Source organism: Ctenopharyngodon idella, chromosome 15, assembly GCF_019924925.1.
Source record: "Ctenopharyngodon idella isolate HZGC_01 chromosome 15, HZGC01, whole genome shotgun sequence".
Classification (NCBI taxonomy): Eukaryota; Metazoa; Chordata; class Actinopteri; order Cypriniformes; family Xenocyprididae; genus Ctenopharyngodon; species Ctenopharyngodon idella.
This window is the reverse complement of record NC_067234.1, coordinates 33,148,694-33,164,193: the sequence shown is the minus strand read 5'-3', so window position 1 is coordinate 33,164,193 and position 15,500 is coordinate 33,148,694. Positions and strand designations below refer to the sequence as shown.

Below are 15,500 nucleotides of genomic sequence, written 5' to 3'. Positions count from 1 at the left end.
GCAGAATGGCTTGCCTACCACAAATGAAAAGTTGTTTTCTAAAGAGAAATGACCAGATGTAGATTTCCTGCCCAAATTGCAAAGACAACCAAGAAGTGGCTTGAGAAGTCCATCAGGCTCATGTTTTGGCCTGGTCAGAGTCCAGATTTGAACCCTATAGTGAATATTTGGTCTCACATTAAACTCAAATGAACTGGGAGACATTTTTCAACTGCTCATGAACTGTTTGAAGCCATTAACATTTGAGTGGAACAACACTGACTCTTCTTCCAGTAAAAAGTGGTCTGCAAGTTGGGGAATGCTATTCTATGCTAAGTTAATTTTAGTATTTGTGCAATTCTTGCTAATTTCCGGACCAGTGGTTTGTGATTAAAATGGTTAAGACCACTAAATATTTTGCCATTTTTTGCTTGGCCCATTTTTTATTTTATTTATTTTTTTGCCTAGGAGTGTAGAGTCCAAAATGCCAGGTCCAAATATGCACGGACGTCCTCTATGAGGTATACAGATAAGAATTCAACAACTCCATTTTCATCAAGCCTTATCTTAGATTTCTTTATTCCCAAATGAAACAGTTCAACACACTTCAGTCAGTGTGTCTTTATAGACCAATAGAGGAAAACCTCCTTGAAATGAATCAGTTCAGTTCAAAATGTTTAATGGACATGGTTGAATGGTTTATTTTAGAAGAATTAAACTAGATCTATTATCCTGTCCAGCAGGATATACAGTCACCCAATAGGAACATTCCAATCCTAGCACATAAATCAGAATCATCCAATGAGCAGGAATGGTTTAGTGATTTCATACTCTCCAATGAGGGTGTTCTAATATTTAAATAAATCTGATTATTGTAACAATAATTTAAAATAAGCTTAAAAGATAATTGATTTTCCAGATAGTTGGTTAATATGCACACAGTATTCAATTCAAGTTATGGAAAGATTGAAAAAGCAAATAATGGCTTTAAGATTCCTGATGTGTTTAGACAGACAAATGCTGATGTAAACGTTGGAAGAGTTTCATTAGGATATCTACAAGTTGTATTTGTTTGAAACTGAAGGTTTCAATGGAAAAACTGAGCTTAGAAAAGCATATCTTATGATAAATTGTTTGTGTATGGGGCAGAATATGACATACTGTGAAATTGGCTTCTAGAAACTGAGAACCTTTGATTTTGGAGATCCAAAGTATCATAGGAAGTATATGACAGTTTAGCTGTTGTAAATTGTTTTTTTTTTTTTTTTTTTTTTGGGGGGGTGGGATAACATGCATACAATGTCCTGAGAAATCACACATTAAGCACTAATTTAATTTCATCAATCAGAATTAATCCAATCCGATTTCAGATTCTGTTTATATGAACCCTAAACTTTGCAAATCGATTCACATATTAATTTGCCTGTGCATTGCATGTATTCAGAGCAAAACTTCAGCACTCAGTGTTTAGTCACCATGTTTAGAAAAGCCACCGTGATAATGTCACCGGTGCATATAACATACCTGCAAACTAGTCGCTTTTCGGCGAAATTCGCCGTTTTGAATCAAAATATGTCATTTATGTGAATCGTGTAGATCCGAAGAGTTTTTTTTTTTTTTTTTCGGGGGTGGGGGGTGTCAGGGTGAGTTTGCAGGCACAATAAATCGAAATTGGGTGAAATTGGGCTACTTTCGCTCTGTGGTGTCACCGACACTTCGCTGTAGCGCTTCAGTTCAAACAGAGGCAAAGCGCACATGAACCGATCATCTCTTCCACTTTACAACACGAAATAAACATGAAAGGATGTAGGATGAATGAATACCGAAGGTATGTTGAAAGATCCAGTACAACTGGATCCGTATCATGTCATATAACGTTAATCGATCAATCATTGTTTCAACCGCAGAAAAGCTCCAATAAAACAGCTTGTAAAAATGTCACATTTACCTAACATTTACCTCAGAAAAGCCGTTCAATGTCAAAAAACTTGTTAGTCAGCTACAAAAATTAACTTAGAGAGGAGCATTTTGATATATATCCACTGTGACTATAGGCCATTGCATATTCATGTACTTAACATGTGCTTCAATACTGAATGTATAAAACCATTTTATGACAGCCACCATTTAAATATTTAGGCCGATATTAAAAACGAGTAGAAACATAATTATGTCATTAAAAATGTATTATAACGTTATTATAAAAACTTCTTTATGTGTAATTTATATTTAAGTAGCTTACAAATCAATTAATTTTAACCTTTAATATTACAATGATGTACCAGCTGTGGTTCCCTGTATAGTTTACAGCATTAGTTGAGAGATATTTTTTCTTTGAGGAGATTTGCCATGTACTGATAGGCCCCAAATTAATCATTATTGAATTGAAGGTAATCAAATCGAAATCAAATCGCAAGCTTCTGAATCAAAATCGAATCCAATTGTGAAGTTTGTGTCAATACCCAGCCCTAGTGTCAACAAATGTTCAATAATTTTTATTTTTTATTTTTTTACTTGAAGCAAATGTTGTTTTTTCCATTTATTTTCTTGTGGGAGTGCACCAGAATGCTTAGTTTATATGTTAAAATCACGAAAATTTTCTCATGGGGGACAATGCCCCCAGACCCTCCTACTACTATTTACTTTGTGAACATGTCACCTTTTTCACCACTTTGGAGTTTGCAGGTATGATATAAAGACAGAGAAATTTGATGTATATGTCAGAAGAGGTTTTTAAAAAAAATCTAATATTTTGTAATTTGTCATTGGATCGAGCTCAATCGGATTGATTGAGGTGTTTACATGAAGTATATTCAGTCCTGATTATAAATGGATTTACATGGCATGTAATTGTAGCTACAGCCCTGAACCTTTCTGCATGTCAATTATTTCACATATTCTGATTTGCTGATGTGGAGGGGGTTTGGAGAGTGTGCATATGGTTGAAGGGATGGGGGTACCCTAATTTAGCAGCCAAGTCTGGCAGAAGTTAGCAAGATGGCTAACATCACTTTTGGCAGCTTTAAGTATTGCTGGTTGTGAGTGTTTGTGTTTACTGGACATTTTTTGATATCAGAAATATCACACTGATCGATCAACTGTATGAAAACATTTCCAAATGATTATGTTCACATCCATAGGAAATCTCCATCCTGATTGGAGGTTGCTATAGAGAGATAAGTTACTTCTTGCCTTCCTGTCCACCGTTTCTGTCTGGAATCAGCAGTGGTTTGGTTCTACTTGGCACCGTACATCCTCTCAATGTCGTGCTGGTAGTGAGTTTTTAGCTCCTTTCGTTTGAGTTTAAAAGCGTCTGTAACCAGGCCGGTCTCTGGAGTCCAGGGCTCAATGCTCAAGCGGATCTTCCGTGGAATCTCAAACCTTTCTAACTGGGCTGTTAAATACACAGAAACAGGAAATGAATCATAATCACAGCTGAACTAAAGAGTGGTAGAACAGGAAGCACAACAAATGATTGTGCAGGATATAAACTTTTTCCCAAACTTTCCAAACTTTTTTGTAAGCCGAACCCCTTTAGACGTGAAATATTTACTTGAACAAAGAAGTTCATATTTCAATAATTCAAAGACACATTTGCATGTTCACCTTTAATGGTCACATGACATCAAATTAAATAGATTAAATATTTCATATTTTATTTGTAAGTTGTTTTATTTTGACTTTAGCCGTTTTCCACCGTCGGGCCGAACAGTTCTAAGAAAGTTAAGGAACAGTTCTAGTTGTATTTCCACTTGAGCCTGGTGCGGCATGGCATGGTTACAAACGGTTCTCAGCCCAGAATTCTCAGCGCGGCTGGATCAGATCAGCACGGAATGGAACGGTCCCACGGAGGAAAAGCGGCTTTTGTAGCTGGACTTTAAAGTGGACTCAAACCTCTTTTTAGTTGTGATAGTGTCTCAGTCCATATTAGATGTGAGCAAGTTTTAAGTCTAGTTATAAAAATGAATATATTACTGTTGTAAATTACAATTGTACCATAAAATAAAATGATGATATGATAATTATAATAATAATTTTATTGACACTGTGACTTATAATACTAATATTTATGTCTCCAATTCTTCACTTTCAGATGATTTTTGCAGAATACTGCTGAAATGCTGTTAACTTCTGTCCACAAAAATGTTGGAAATTATGAAACGTGTAAATAAAGTGTAAATCTCAAGCAAACTGACCCACAGTTCGTTTGCAATCGGGCTGAGACCACCTCGTTCAGGTGATCTCAGACCAATTGTTTTGGTGCGGATCAGAGCACAATTGCCGTATTCGCATATGCCTAAACGAACCAAAACAAAGTGAGAAAACACACCAGGTTCTGAAACAAACACTCCAAATGAGCCAGGTGTGAAAGCACCCTAATTTTACATTTGATATAATTAATTATTAGCTTTTCATCACCTCACGAACCCCCGTTTGGGAAACCCTGATCTATAGGAATACAAGTAACATTTTAAGCTTACATGATTGAATATTGTATTATTGGTGCATTCTTAGTGAAACTTGCATATTGTATGAGTATGAGTAGTATGACAGTATGCCTGTGACGCATTCACCTGTCAGTGCCGCTTCTGTGATGATTTTAAGCACCTCCTCCTCGATGACAGGGCTGTTACAGAGCTCCTCCCACGAACCTCTGACACGCTTCCTCTCAGCCAGCGCCAGGAGCTGCTTCTGATTGGGCACCACAAAGCCAATCACATAAGACTCGTCACTGGAAAACAGGAAGAGGAGGGACTAAAATGATTTGTGGATGTATTCAGCAGTGTTGACTATATATGTGTTATGTTAGGGGTGGGTGATATGATTTCATGATATATGAGTAAGTTTTTCAGGTACAGTGGGTCTACTTAACAGTTGCATAATACATAAATTGAATAATTGTTGAAATTTGCGACATCATAACGAACTGAACTGAACTGAATCAACATTGAACTGACTCAAAGTGAATAACGACACTTGTTTTCTATAGAGCTTCTTATAAGGATTATGAACTCGGTTCATAATTGATGAACTTTATACAGTTACTGAACTGAATCAACACTATTGTCTTTTTTAGAGCTGCTTATCAGAATGATTCAAATTATCAGAATTTGAATGCGTCTCATATTTGATGAAATTTTGATTTGCATAATTGATTGTTATTTTTCTGTACATCAATATGAAGCTGCTTTGAAACTATCTGTATTGTAAAAAGCACTTTATAAATAAAGGTGACGACATGATTGTAACACATGTTGAGAGTGTTTTTGTTAGTGTGGTACAGATTGTGCTTTGCGTTGGTACCTGTTGGCATAGGCACAGATGTTGTCGACGAGTGGGCTGTTTTTTAGGACCGCCTCCACTTTTCCCAGAGACACGTATTCTCCTGCTTGAAGCTTCACTAGGTCTTTCTTTCGGTCTTAACACACACACAAATATTAAGCAGATTTCATCTGATGTATATGCGAGTTTGTAATACAGGAAGCTCTCCTTTCTCTCCCTTTTGGGGTGTTTTCTTTGAGCTCTTATCACTGCTTTTATGGGAATATGTTGACAGTGAAATGTGTCATTTACAGGAAGAACAGGACTAACACGTTTTATCGTAAAGCAGAGGGAAGTTCCATTGGCTCACTCCTGCCAAAACAATCTTTATGATGTTCTGGATAAACTCTCTTTGCCATTGTCTTACCGATAATCTTCAGACAGCCGTCTCCATGAAACTCTCCAATGTCTCCGGTGCAGAACCACCGCTGGCCTTTCTGATCCACAAAGAAGTCCTCACTGTTCTTGTCTTTGTTCTTGTAGTAACCCATTGTTACGTTTGGCCCACCAACCAGAATCTCCCCTCGCGGACAGGGCCGGTCTGTGCTGCGATAGCCACCTGGACACATACATACATAATGCATTATGATGACAAAAAAAGAGGGATGGGAAAACAGACTAAACTGTATAAAGTGCAACAGTAGAATTCCAGAAATACAAGTACATCATTCAAAATCTCCAGAGTGAAACTGAAAACAGATCTACCATGAGTTCAGAGGTTGTTAAGCCAAAAGTCAGTGTTATTGTAGTCTGTAGCCAAACATTTGACAAATCGACACAAGGTTTAGTCCACATTGCAGCTTATTCTGGCCAAGAACAGCCCACTTAGACAGGAAGAGGACCATCTGACTGACATGTAAAGGGACCAATTACAGTTTTTCTTGCCAATTTAGGGGTGATTTCCATGAACAAGGCAGTTAAAACACTAAAAATTGTCAGAAAACGTGTATAGACTAGTGTGTACACTCTTGTGAAAAAGAAGTGTGCTTAAATGTATTGAATGTGTGCTTGTAGTGTACTTCAAATCTTAAAGGAACACTCCACTTTTTTTTTGAAAATAGGCTCATTTTCCAACTCCCCTAGAGTTAAACAGTTGAGTTTTACCGTTTTCAAATCCATTCAGCCGATCTCCGGGTCTGGCGGTACCACTTTTAGCATAGCTTAGCATAGTTCTGATTATGTGATTCAATCTGATTAGACCGTTAGCATCTCGCTCAAAAATGGCCAAAGAGTTTCGATATTTTTCCTATTTAAAACTTGACTCTTCTGTAGTTACATTGTGTACTGAGACCGACGGAAATTGAAAAGTTGCGATTTTCTAGGCCGATATGGCTAGGAACTATACTCTCATTCTGGTGTAATAATTAAGGAACTTTGCTGCCGTACCATGGGTGCAGCAGGCGCAATGATATTACGCAGCGCATGTGACCCCCTGTTTGCACAGGGAGCGTGCCTTGCAACCATGGAGACATTTGTGAGAGACGCTGCGTAAAATCATTGCGCCTGCTGCCTTCCTTCCACTTGAGAAACCGTGAACAGCAACAGAAGTTACATTTATTATGCCATTAGATGGCGGCAAAGATTGTCTTTATGAGCGAGTCACTCAGTCACAAAGATTTTTATATTGTGAACACGGAACAAGATGCAACTGACAAATGCTTTGACTAGCGCTGTCAGTGTTAGCAGGGCACGGGAAAACCCATTAACTGTTAAAGGGACAAGATCGCAGTGGACATTCAAATGGATTTTTTATAATGAACATAGGACTGACCTAAAGGAAAATGCTAAATTTGAATGCAGGTAATAAACTCGCACACTTGATATCTCTCTCACAATACTCTTCTACATAATACAGTAAGCTTCAATGAACAAAATCAATAGAGAACAAACATTTGTTTACGACTTAAGTCCTGCTTAAGTGGGTAAAAAAACACTCTAAAGTTCATCTAATTGCATTTAAAGGATTAGTTGACTTCAGAATTAAAATTTCCTGATAATTTACTCACCCCCATGTCATTTAAGATGTTCATATCTTTATTTCTTCAGTCAAAAAGAAATGAAGGTTTTTGAGGAAAACATTCCAGGATTTTTCACCATATAGTGGAATTCACTGGGGTTCAACGGGTTGAACGTCCAAATTACAGTTTCAGAGCAGCTTCAAAGAGCTCTACATGATCCCAGACGAGGAATAACGGTCTTATCTAGCGAAACGGTCATTTTCTAAAAAAAATTATGTATATACCTTTTAACCACAAATGCTCATCTTGCACTGCTCTGCAATGCACGGCGCATTACGTAGTCACGTTGGAAAGGTCACGCGTGACGTAGGCAGAAGTACTGATCTAGCGTCTACAAAGTGAACATGCAAAGACTAAGTCAAGCGGTCTTTACAAAAAAAGGTGAAACAACGATGTCGGATGATTTTGAAGTTGGAGGAGAAAATGAGAAAGAGTTTTTCGCCCTACTGCGGTACTTCTGTCTACGTCAAGCGTGACCTTTCCAACGTGATTACGTAACGTGTGGCGCATCGCAGAGCTGCAAGATGAGCATTAGTGGTTAAAAAGTATATACATTTTTATTTTTTTAAAAATGACTGATCGTTTTGCTAGATAAAACCCTTATTCCTCGTCTGGGATTGTGTAGAGCCTTTGAAAAATCCTGGAATGTTTTCCTCAAAAACCTTAATTTCTTTTCGACTGAAGAAAGAAAGACATAAACATCTTGGATGACATGGGGCTGAGTAAATTATCAGGAAATTTGAATTCTGAAGTGAACTAATCCTTTAATATAAATATAAACGATAATACATTTTCACTGAAATGCAATTAACGGTTACACTTTATTTTAAGGTGTCCGTGTTACAGTGTAATTATACATTTAAGTACTGGGTAATAATAATTCACTAAATGTACTTACTATAGGGTTAGGATTCGGGTGTGGTTTAGGGTTAGTTTTATGTAATTATGCACAATTTATAGTAATAACTATAGTAACTAACTACATGTAATATGTAACAAGGACACTGTAAAATAAAGTGTTACCCAATTAACATACAATTAAGTTTTCGAAAACAATACATTCAGTAAGTATAGTATTTAAGTATATTTAAGTATATTCTTTGAAAGTATATTGTTTACTTGAGTACAATTTTTTATAAAAAAAGTATTCTAAAGTTCTTTTTTTTTTTTTTTTTCCACAAGGGCTATTCTGCACATGGATATCTACTTTACTTGCTACTAAGTGCCTCAAACAAAGATTTGAACGTACTACTCTGACAAACTTTGGCAAATCCAGTTAGTTGAGCTCCACCAATCAGAGATGTTGCATGGTTATCATGGATATGGGTGTCACAGTAATCTCTAAAGTGTTATTGCAAGCTAGCGGAGACTGTTTAGATACTGTTATCTATTGTTTGCTAGCTACCTAACGTTAGTTAATATGGGTTGTGAGGCCTTAGTGTTAAAAGCGACACATGGCCTTCTCATTCTTATGGCTTTAATAATGATGCAGTTATATAACATTTTGGCCTACGTTTTTCTATGTAATAAGTGTGGACTGTGCATGGTAATTCAATGCGTTTTCAAATAAAAACGTTTAGTTACTGTGTATCATTTACAGAACGAAGCTGAGCTGATCTGTCCAGAAATAGCAGCTCGAAGTGTCTTCCTTACAAGGTCGCAAATGACCATAAATACTTTTTTCTACTTCCTTCTCTTTTGTTCTGCTGTTATATTGCTCATCATTCTCTCGAGGTAGCAAACCACCAGATGTATCGTCTGATGGATAGGTAAACGTCCATGACAGTGTTTTTATAAGAGCAGATAAATGTGTATGTGTGCGTGCATCACACTCACCCTCTATCCAGTCCTTCAGCTGAATTTCACAACAAACCAATGGTGCGCCAACTCGTCCTGTACTGTAATCCCAAACTACACACACACACACACACACACACACACATACACATAGAAAATAAGATCACATAAAACAATCTGTGCTTTGGCTGTAAGGGCACAGTTATGTAATTATTTCCATTGCAGAAAAACATTGATGACTAAATGTGTTTCTTCGATTAAAACAGATCTCATATTTCAGGAGTCACCAGCTGCGTTGAGTGTTCCACCACAGATTCCTCTGAGAACACAAACCTCAATCATTTTACAAGGCAACTGTCCTCCACAAATCTGCATGTTAATGTTTTTTTTTTTTTTTGTGACTACTGAGGAAAAGGACACGGAGTTGCTGACCTAGTTTCATTTGGCTGGATGTTTGTTAATATAATTTCCTCATTAATACACAATTACAGTTATTTTGAGTAAGTAGAACCTGTTTACATATTAAAGAGGTCATATCATGATTTGTTTGGACTCTAAGGTCAACTTATAATGTCAGTCATGTATTTTTTTTGCACCAAAAAGTAATTTAGTTTCCATGACCATTTTCCAACTGGTTTTATTGATTAGAATGGGACAGTGTAGTTTTGCTCATATCGCTTGCTTGTGATATAGCAATGGTGTATGGGATTTTCCATCATATGGCATCCATCTTCGAGCGCCCGACTCCCACTTAGAGCGGGTGGTTCGAACTGGAGGGGCTACAGTGGTGCCGTGACCCGGATGGTAGTGAGGTTTAGGGGGGGTAAGTGTAACTGTCGTAGGCCTGTAAGAGCTGTGTGTAAACCTCACTCCCCTGAACTCAAGAGGTGTTCTAGCGACTGATGCTAGAGACTGTGGTCTTTAGCCTACTTGTTAGAGTACCTGCCTCCCATAGTAAGAGCTGTTCAAGTCCCGCTTAGAGCGGGCGGTTTGAACTGGAGGGCCTACAGTGGTGGCACTGTACAGGAATGGGAGTGAGGTTTAGGGGGTGAGTGTAACAGTAGGCTAGTAAGAGCTGTGCATGTAAACCTCACTCCCCTGAACTCAAGAGGCGACTGACGCCTAAGCCTCCTTGTTAGAGCGCCCGACTCCAATGCGGATGGGCCCAGGTTCAAGTCCCGCTTAGAGCGGGTGGTTCGAACTGGAGGGGCTACAGTGGTGCCATGGTTTGGGGGGTAAGTGTAACTGTCATAGGCCTGTAAGAGCTGTATGTAAACCTCACTCCCCTGAACTCAAGAGGCGCTCTAGCGACTGATGCTAGAGACTGCAGTCTTTAGCCTCGTTGTTAGAGCGCCTGACTCCCATGCGGACAGGCCTGGGTTCGAGTCCCGCTTAAAGCGGGCGGTTCGAACCAGAGGGGCTACAGTGGTGCTGTGACCCGGATTTAGGGGGGGCGAATGTGAATGCGTAGGCCAGAGGCAAGAGGTGCTCTAGAGACTGCGGTCTTTAGCCTCCTTGTTAGAGTACCGGCTTCCCATAGTAAGAGCTGTTCAAGTCCCGCTTAAAGCGGGCAGTTCGAACTGGAGGGCCTAAAGTGGTGGCACCGTACGGGAATGGGAGTGAGGTTCGAACCTGGGGGGCTACATTTACTGCCACTTTTGATCAATTTAATGCATCCTTGCTGAATAAAAGTATTAATGTCTTTCAAAAAAAGTCTTACTGACCCCAAACTTTTGAAAGGTAGTGTAGGTTATGAAAATATGCATTATAGTATTTGAAATAATGAAAAACGGTGCCACAGAGATGTAAATCTCACGCTGGCTGATGGTCCCGGCACCGCAGGTCTCCGTAAGGCCGTAGCCTTGACCCACAGGGCAGCAGAAGCAGATGTTCATGAACCGCTGGGTCGCTGCAGAGAGAGGTGCCCCGCCTGACAATAACACCCGTAAACGTCCACCTAACAACGCCCGAACCTTCCGGAAGATGAGCCTGGAGAGAGAAGAAAGAGTTGGCTTTGCTGGTACAGTATATTGAGGACATGTCACTCATATTAACATGACATGTAATGTTAGCAATGCTATTCAATGATAATTCAATAATAATCAAATGCACCATCCCAGAATGTCCTATTTCTTTCGAGTAGCATTGAGAAGACTAATTGATTGTGGCAGATTGTTTTTTGGATATTTCAATGAACCGGTAAAAAAATTTGGCTCAGTGTTCCAAGAATGGTGAAATAAATATTTAGCTAAATATTGCTGATTATGACTGATTCAGTTATAGAAGTTACATGTTTTTCATTATAGTTTTATAACAATGTAAATATACATGTTCAAATTTCAAAACACATGCCTTACTGTAGTTTAACTACTCCAAATCATGAGCAGCTTGTAAAAGCTTGTTCTTCAACACTACGTATGGAGTGTGTATGTGTATATTAGAGTATTGGAGTGTGTGTGTGTTTGATGTACTTGTCACAGAGTGGGGTGCTGTATCCTATCGCAAGCTGCTCCATCTTATAGTTGTAGGCCAGTAGAAACAGAGTCCTCTGAAAAATGCTCATTTCCTCCAACTTTAGCATTACATTCTTGTAGATCCGATCCATTATCTCCTACACACGCAGACAGAGAAAATATGTGCATATAAAAGCTGCAGACATAACTGATGACATCACTGAAACATAAACACCTCTTCTATGATACCCATGTTTAAATTTCTGAATTAAAATTGTATTGTTTGTGAGGCTTAAAATTCAAAATGTCTACTTTGTGTAACCTTCCCCTTCCAGATATCATAAGAAAGAAATAAGAAAAAAATAATGTAAATGTAATTAACACCCACCAACCCGCCAAATGCGGGGGAAAGTCGACCGTGGCGGGTATCGCACATCAAATCACTAGTCAATTTGGCAGGTTATGATTCGTAAATTATGTTCTATCTCTTTGCATGCTATGGCTATCAGAGCCCGTCCCCTATAAGGAGCCTCAACATTAGCAAAACAAAGCATAAAGAGGTGCACACTGATAGACATGCAGCACCACGTCTTTAAAATTAGAAGCCTATATGACCGTACACACACTCACGTCTTTTCGCGGCACCCAACAGCTGTTCAAAATCATGCCACGCCACAGTTTGCCATTCAAAGTTTTTTAAAATACAATGATTTGGGACGGATATACTGTATGTACATTCTGACTTCACACTAGTCTGCAAGACTGTGTATTGTGCATTTTAATAACAGGTTTGTTTTGTGGCTTAAATAAAGTCTATGTTTCATGTAGAAAAATTAATAATTGCCCTTTCTCTTTGCGTTTACGCAGTTTTTTTCCTTATACTGATTTCCTTATATCATTTTGTCTCTGAAAAACCTTAAAGTATCATATTTAATGGTACATGAATATGGTAATCATTCAGTAATATTACCATCTGGTACCACCAAGGGAAGTGGACATGGATTCTAATTGAGTTACTGCTGACATTTTTCCATTTCACATTTCATAACATCTCATGTGATATGGGAGGGTGGAGAATTTTTTTTCAATGCTCCCTCATGATTCGGATGTTCTCCCACTGCTGAGGGCCGTGTCAGCTGCTGTGTTTATGGAAGTTTGCTGTGCTGTTGTTATCAGTCCACAGGGACCCTCGTATCAAACCACACCAAGACAGTGTGTGTGTGCGTGTTTGAGTGTGCATTTACAGTGTCCTCGGGCAAAGAAAATCTTGAAATTAAACATTATTAATTGTGTATCTACAGTGTGTGAGTCACTACTTGTGTGTGTGTGTGTGTTTGTGTATGTCAGAGGGATATCCACACCGGGCTTTCTCACGTTCTGTTTACAGCTGCAAATCATTCCAGACAATCACATTTGCTGACATTAAACCCCAAAAGCCCAGAGAGAAACAGAGAGAAAGATTCAGCCTTACTGGTACTGCTGCCATTAGAGTGGGCTGCAGGACACTAATGTCTCCTTTGCTTCCCTTCTTTATCTTGGTTGACTATAAAGTAGAAACAGCAAAAAGAGGAGAAACATCTCTGTAAAATTCTGTATGCTCAAAGTTTTAATTTGTCTCAACCCATTTGCAAAACAAAAGAAAACTCCCACAGCACTGCACATTTTTTCCATTACGTGATCCTGGCGTTTCAACATTTTCTACTGACATTATTTGACATTAAAGTGCCCCTATTATGCTTTTTCAGATATTACCTTTAACGTAGAGTGTTATATAGCTGTTTGTGAATGTAAAAGGTCTGCAAAGTTTCAAAGATCAAGGTGCAGATAAATGTTATTTTCTCCCAAAAGAAAGAAGCAATTCTGAACTGCCTAAACTGCCTAGTAATTCTTCCTTACTTCCTGCTCGAGCCTACGTAGGTTTGAAACAGATTTGCATAATGCCAGCCTATTGTCTTCATTGGTTGCCACAAACAACGTCTACTTTGACCCGCCCTCAAACACTGTAGTTGTAGCTGAGTCTGGAATAGTTTGGTTTGTGTTGTCGACATGTCGAGAAGATGCTGTTTTCAGTGCTGCGAAAGCAAATCCACTTTTGATGCACTTCAGAAATGGTGAGATAGGTAAAATCTGACCAATCAGAGCTGAGCAGGCTCTCAGAGAGGAGGGATCTAGAAAGACCGAATCCTTGATCGAACCATTTCAGACACTGTGAGAAATGAGGTGATGCTGCAGTGTATATTATGAGAAAATGTAAGTGTTTTTTGACCTTGGATGCGTGTAAACCTATTGTAGGAGACCTCCAAAACAAAATTAGGAGCCTTTAAAATAGCATAAAAGGGCACTTTAAATGCTTCATTGTGACATCACAGACCACTGTGTTGATCTGTACTCTGATGTACTGAGTACCTCATTGTGACATCATAGGCCTGTGTTTTGATTTCCAGAATTTACACAGTCAATATGAACAAAAGGTTATTATTACCTGGTCTGACAGAGTCTGTGGTGAAGAATAGCCAATTCTACAGCCGTGAGCAAAACACACCATCTCAGCGCTCAACTCTAACACATGAGCCAGTGGAAGGTAGCCAATGTATGTGTCATCCTCACTGCAAAAACAAATACGTCAGCTGTCTATTTAATATAAATATCAGGTCTTAAATTTAAAACCAGAGAATGAAAAATAAAATGTTTTTATATCTGAACATACAGTATCTAGTCAGTAAGACTGCTATATACTATTCTATTAATCATCAGGCCTGTTCCACACATCTTTTATGAAGAAACAACAAAATAAAATTATAACAGAAATATAGAGATATAGATAGAGTTCAGACATTGATTATTGCATTAAATTGATCAAAAGTGACAGTAAAGACATTTAAAATGTTACAAAAGATTCTATTTCAAATAAATGCTGTTCTTTGAACTTTCTATTGATCAAAGAATCTTGAAAACAATGTATCAGTTTCCACAAAAATACGAAGCAGCACAACTGTTTTCAACATTGATTATAATCAGAAATGTTTCTTGAGCAGCAAATCAGCATATTAGAATGATTTCTGAAGGACCATGTGACACTGAAGACTGGAGTAATGGCTTTTGAAATGGTAGTGTAATTTACATAAGGAAGACCACATTAAAATCCAAATGGTCATTATTTTATATAGACAGATATATTTTCCCAAACAATAAGAAAGTTTATTCTTTTATTTTATTTTGCCTCATAAAAGTTTATGTTTTTGCTGCATTTTCACTGTATTTGTTTTGCTGAGATCACAAGATGTGTTAAAATCAGCACACAAAGGCAAATAGACACTGTAAGACAAACAAAGTAGAATTGGACAATAAATGATACATGACATATACTGTATAATATGCAGTGCATGGCATAGAAATCCCCAAAGACCCATAATTGTCACAGTTTTTTCTCTTTCTCACTCTGTTTATTTTATCCATAGGGAATGATTAGCTTTCTAGGAAACACTGATAAACATACGACATTCACAAACACATTAGTGAATGCACATGGCTGCATGTGCGCAGTTGATGCAAAGACATGACAGATCGCAGGATGTTAGCGTGGATGTATGTGTGTGGATGTGTTTCCATACCCGAGGTTGGGAATTCTCTCGGTCATACCGGTGATTCCGGCAATAATATTGCTGTGAGAGATCATGACTCCCTTTGGCACTCCGGTGGAGCCGCTGGTGTACATGATCACGGCCACATCAGAGGCACATGGAGGCTGTCTCTGCCTTGACGCTGTGCAGAGATCAGAAGTAAGTGGAAGTTGACAAATGGCTAATTACATTCTGTAAATATTAAGGAATAATTATATCAATCACTATCAATCCATTTAGAAGGCATTAATAGGGGGCCTATTATGCAAAATTCACTTTTATAAGGTGTTTGAACACAGATGTGTGTAAAC

The 15,500-nt window shown here is 38.3% G+C and overlaps 1 protein-coding gene across 2 annotated transcripts in view; it reads right to left on the bottom strand.

Moving 5' to 3' along the window:
• Positions 1-1,228: 1,228 nt before the first annotated feature.
• acsl3a (acyl-CoA synthetase long chain family member 3a) overlaps positions 1,229-15,500 on the bottom strand; it is a 32,505-nt gene continuing 18,233 nt past the window's right edge. For both annotated transcript variants that reach the window (XM_051862214.1, XM_051862215.1), the window contains exons 6-15: positions 15,181-15,331; positions 14,052-14,175; positions 13,041-13,112; positions 11,588-11,727; positions 10,933-11,105; positions 9,156-9,230; positions 5,669-5,860; positions 5,284-5,398; positions 4,554-4,711; positions 1,229-3,373 (exon numbers count right to left, since the gene is read on the bottom strand). In XM_051862214.1, the coding sequence (XP_051718174.1) occupies positions 3,216-3,373; positions 4,554-4,711; positions 5,284-5,398; positions 5,669-5,860; positions 9,156-9,230; positions 10,933-11,105; positions 11,588-11,727; positions 13,041-13,112; positions 14,052-14,175; positions 15,181-15,331 (1,358 nt within the window). In that variant the 3' untranslated portion in view covers positions 1,229-3,215. The remainder of the gene's footprint in view (positions 3,374-4,553; positions 4,712-5,283; positions 5,399-5,668; positions 5,861-9,155; positions 9,231-10,932; positions 11,106-11,587; positions 11,728-13,040; positions 13,113-14,051; positions 14,176-15,180; positions 15,332-15,500) is intronic.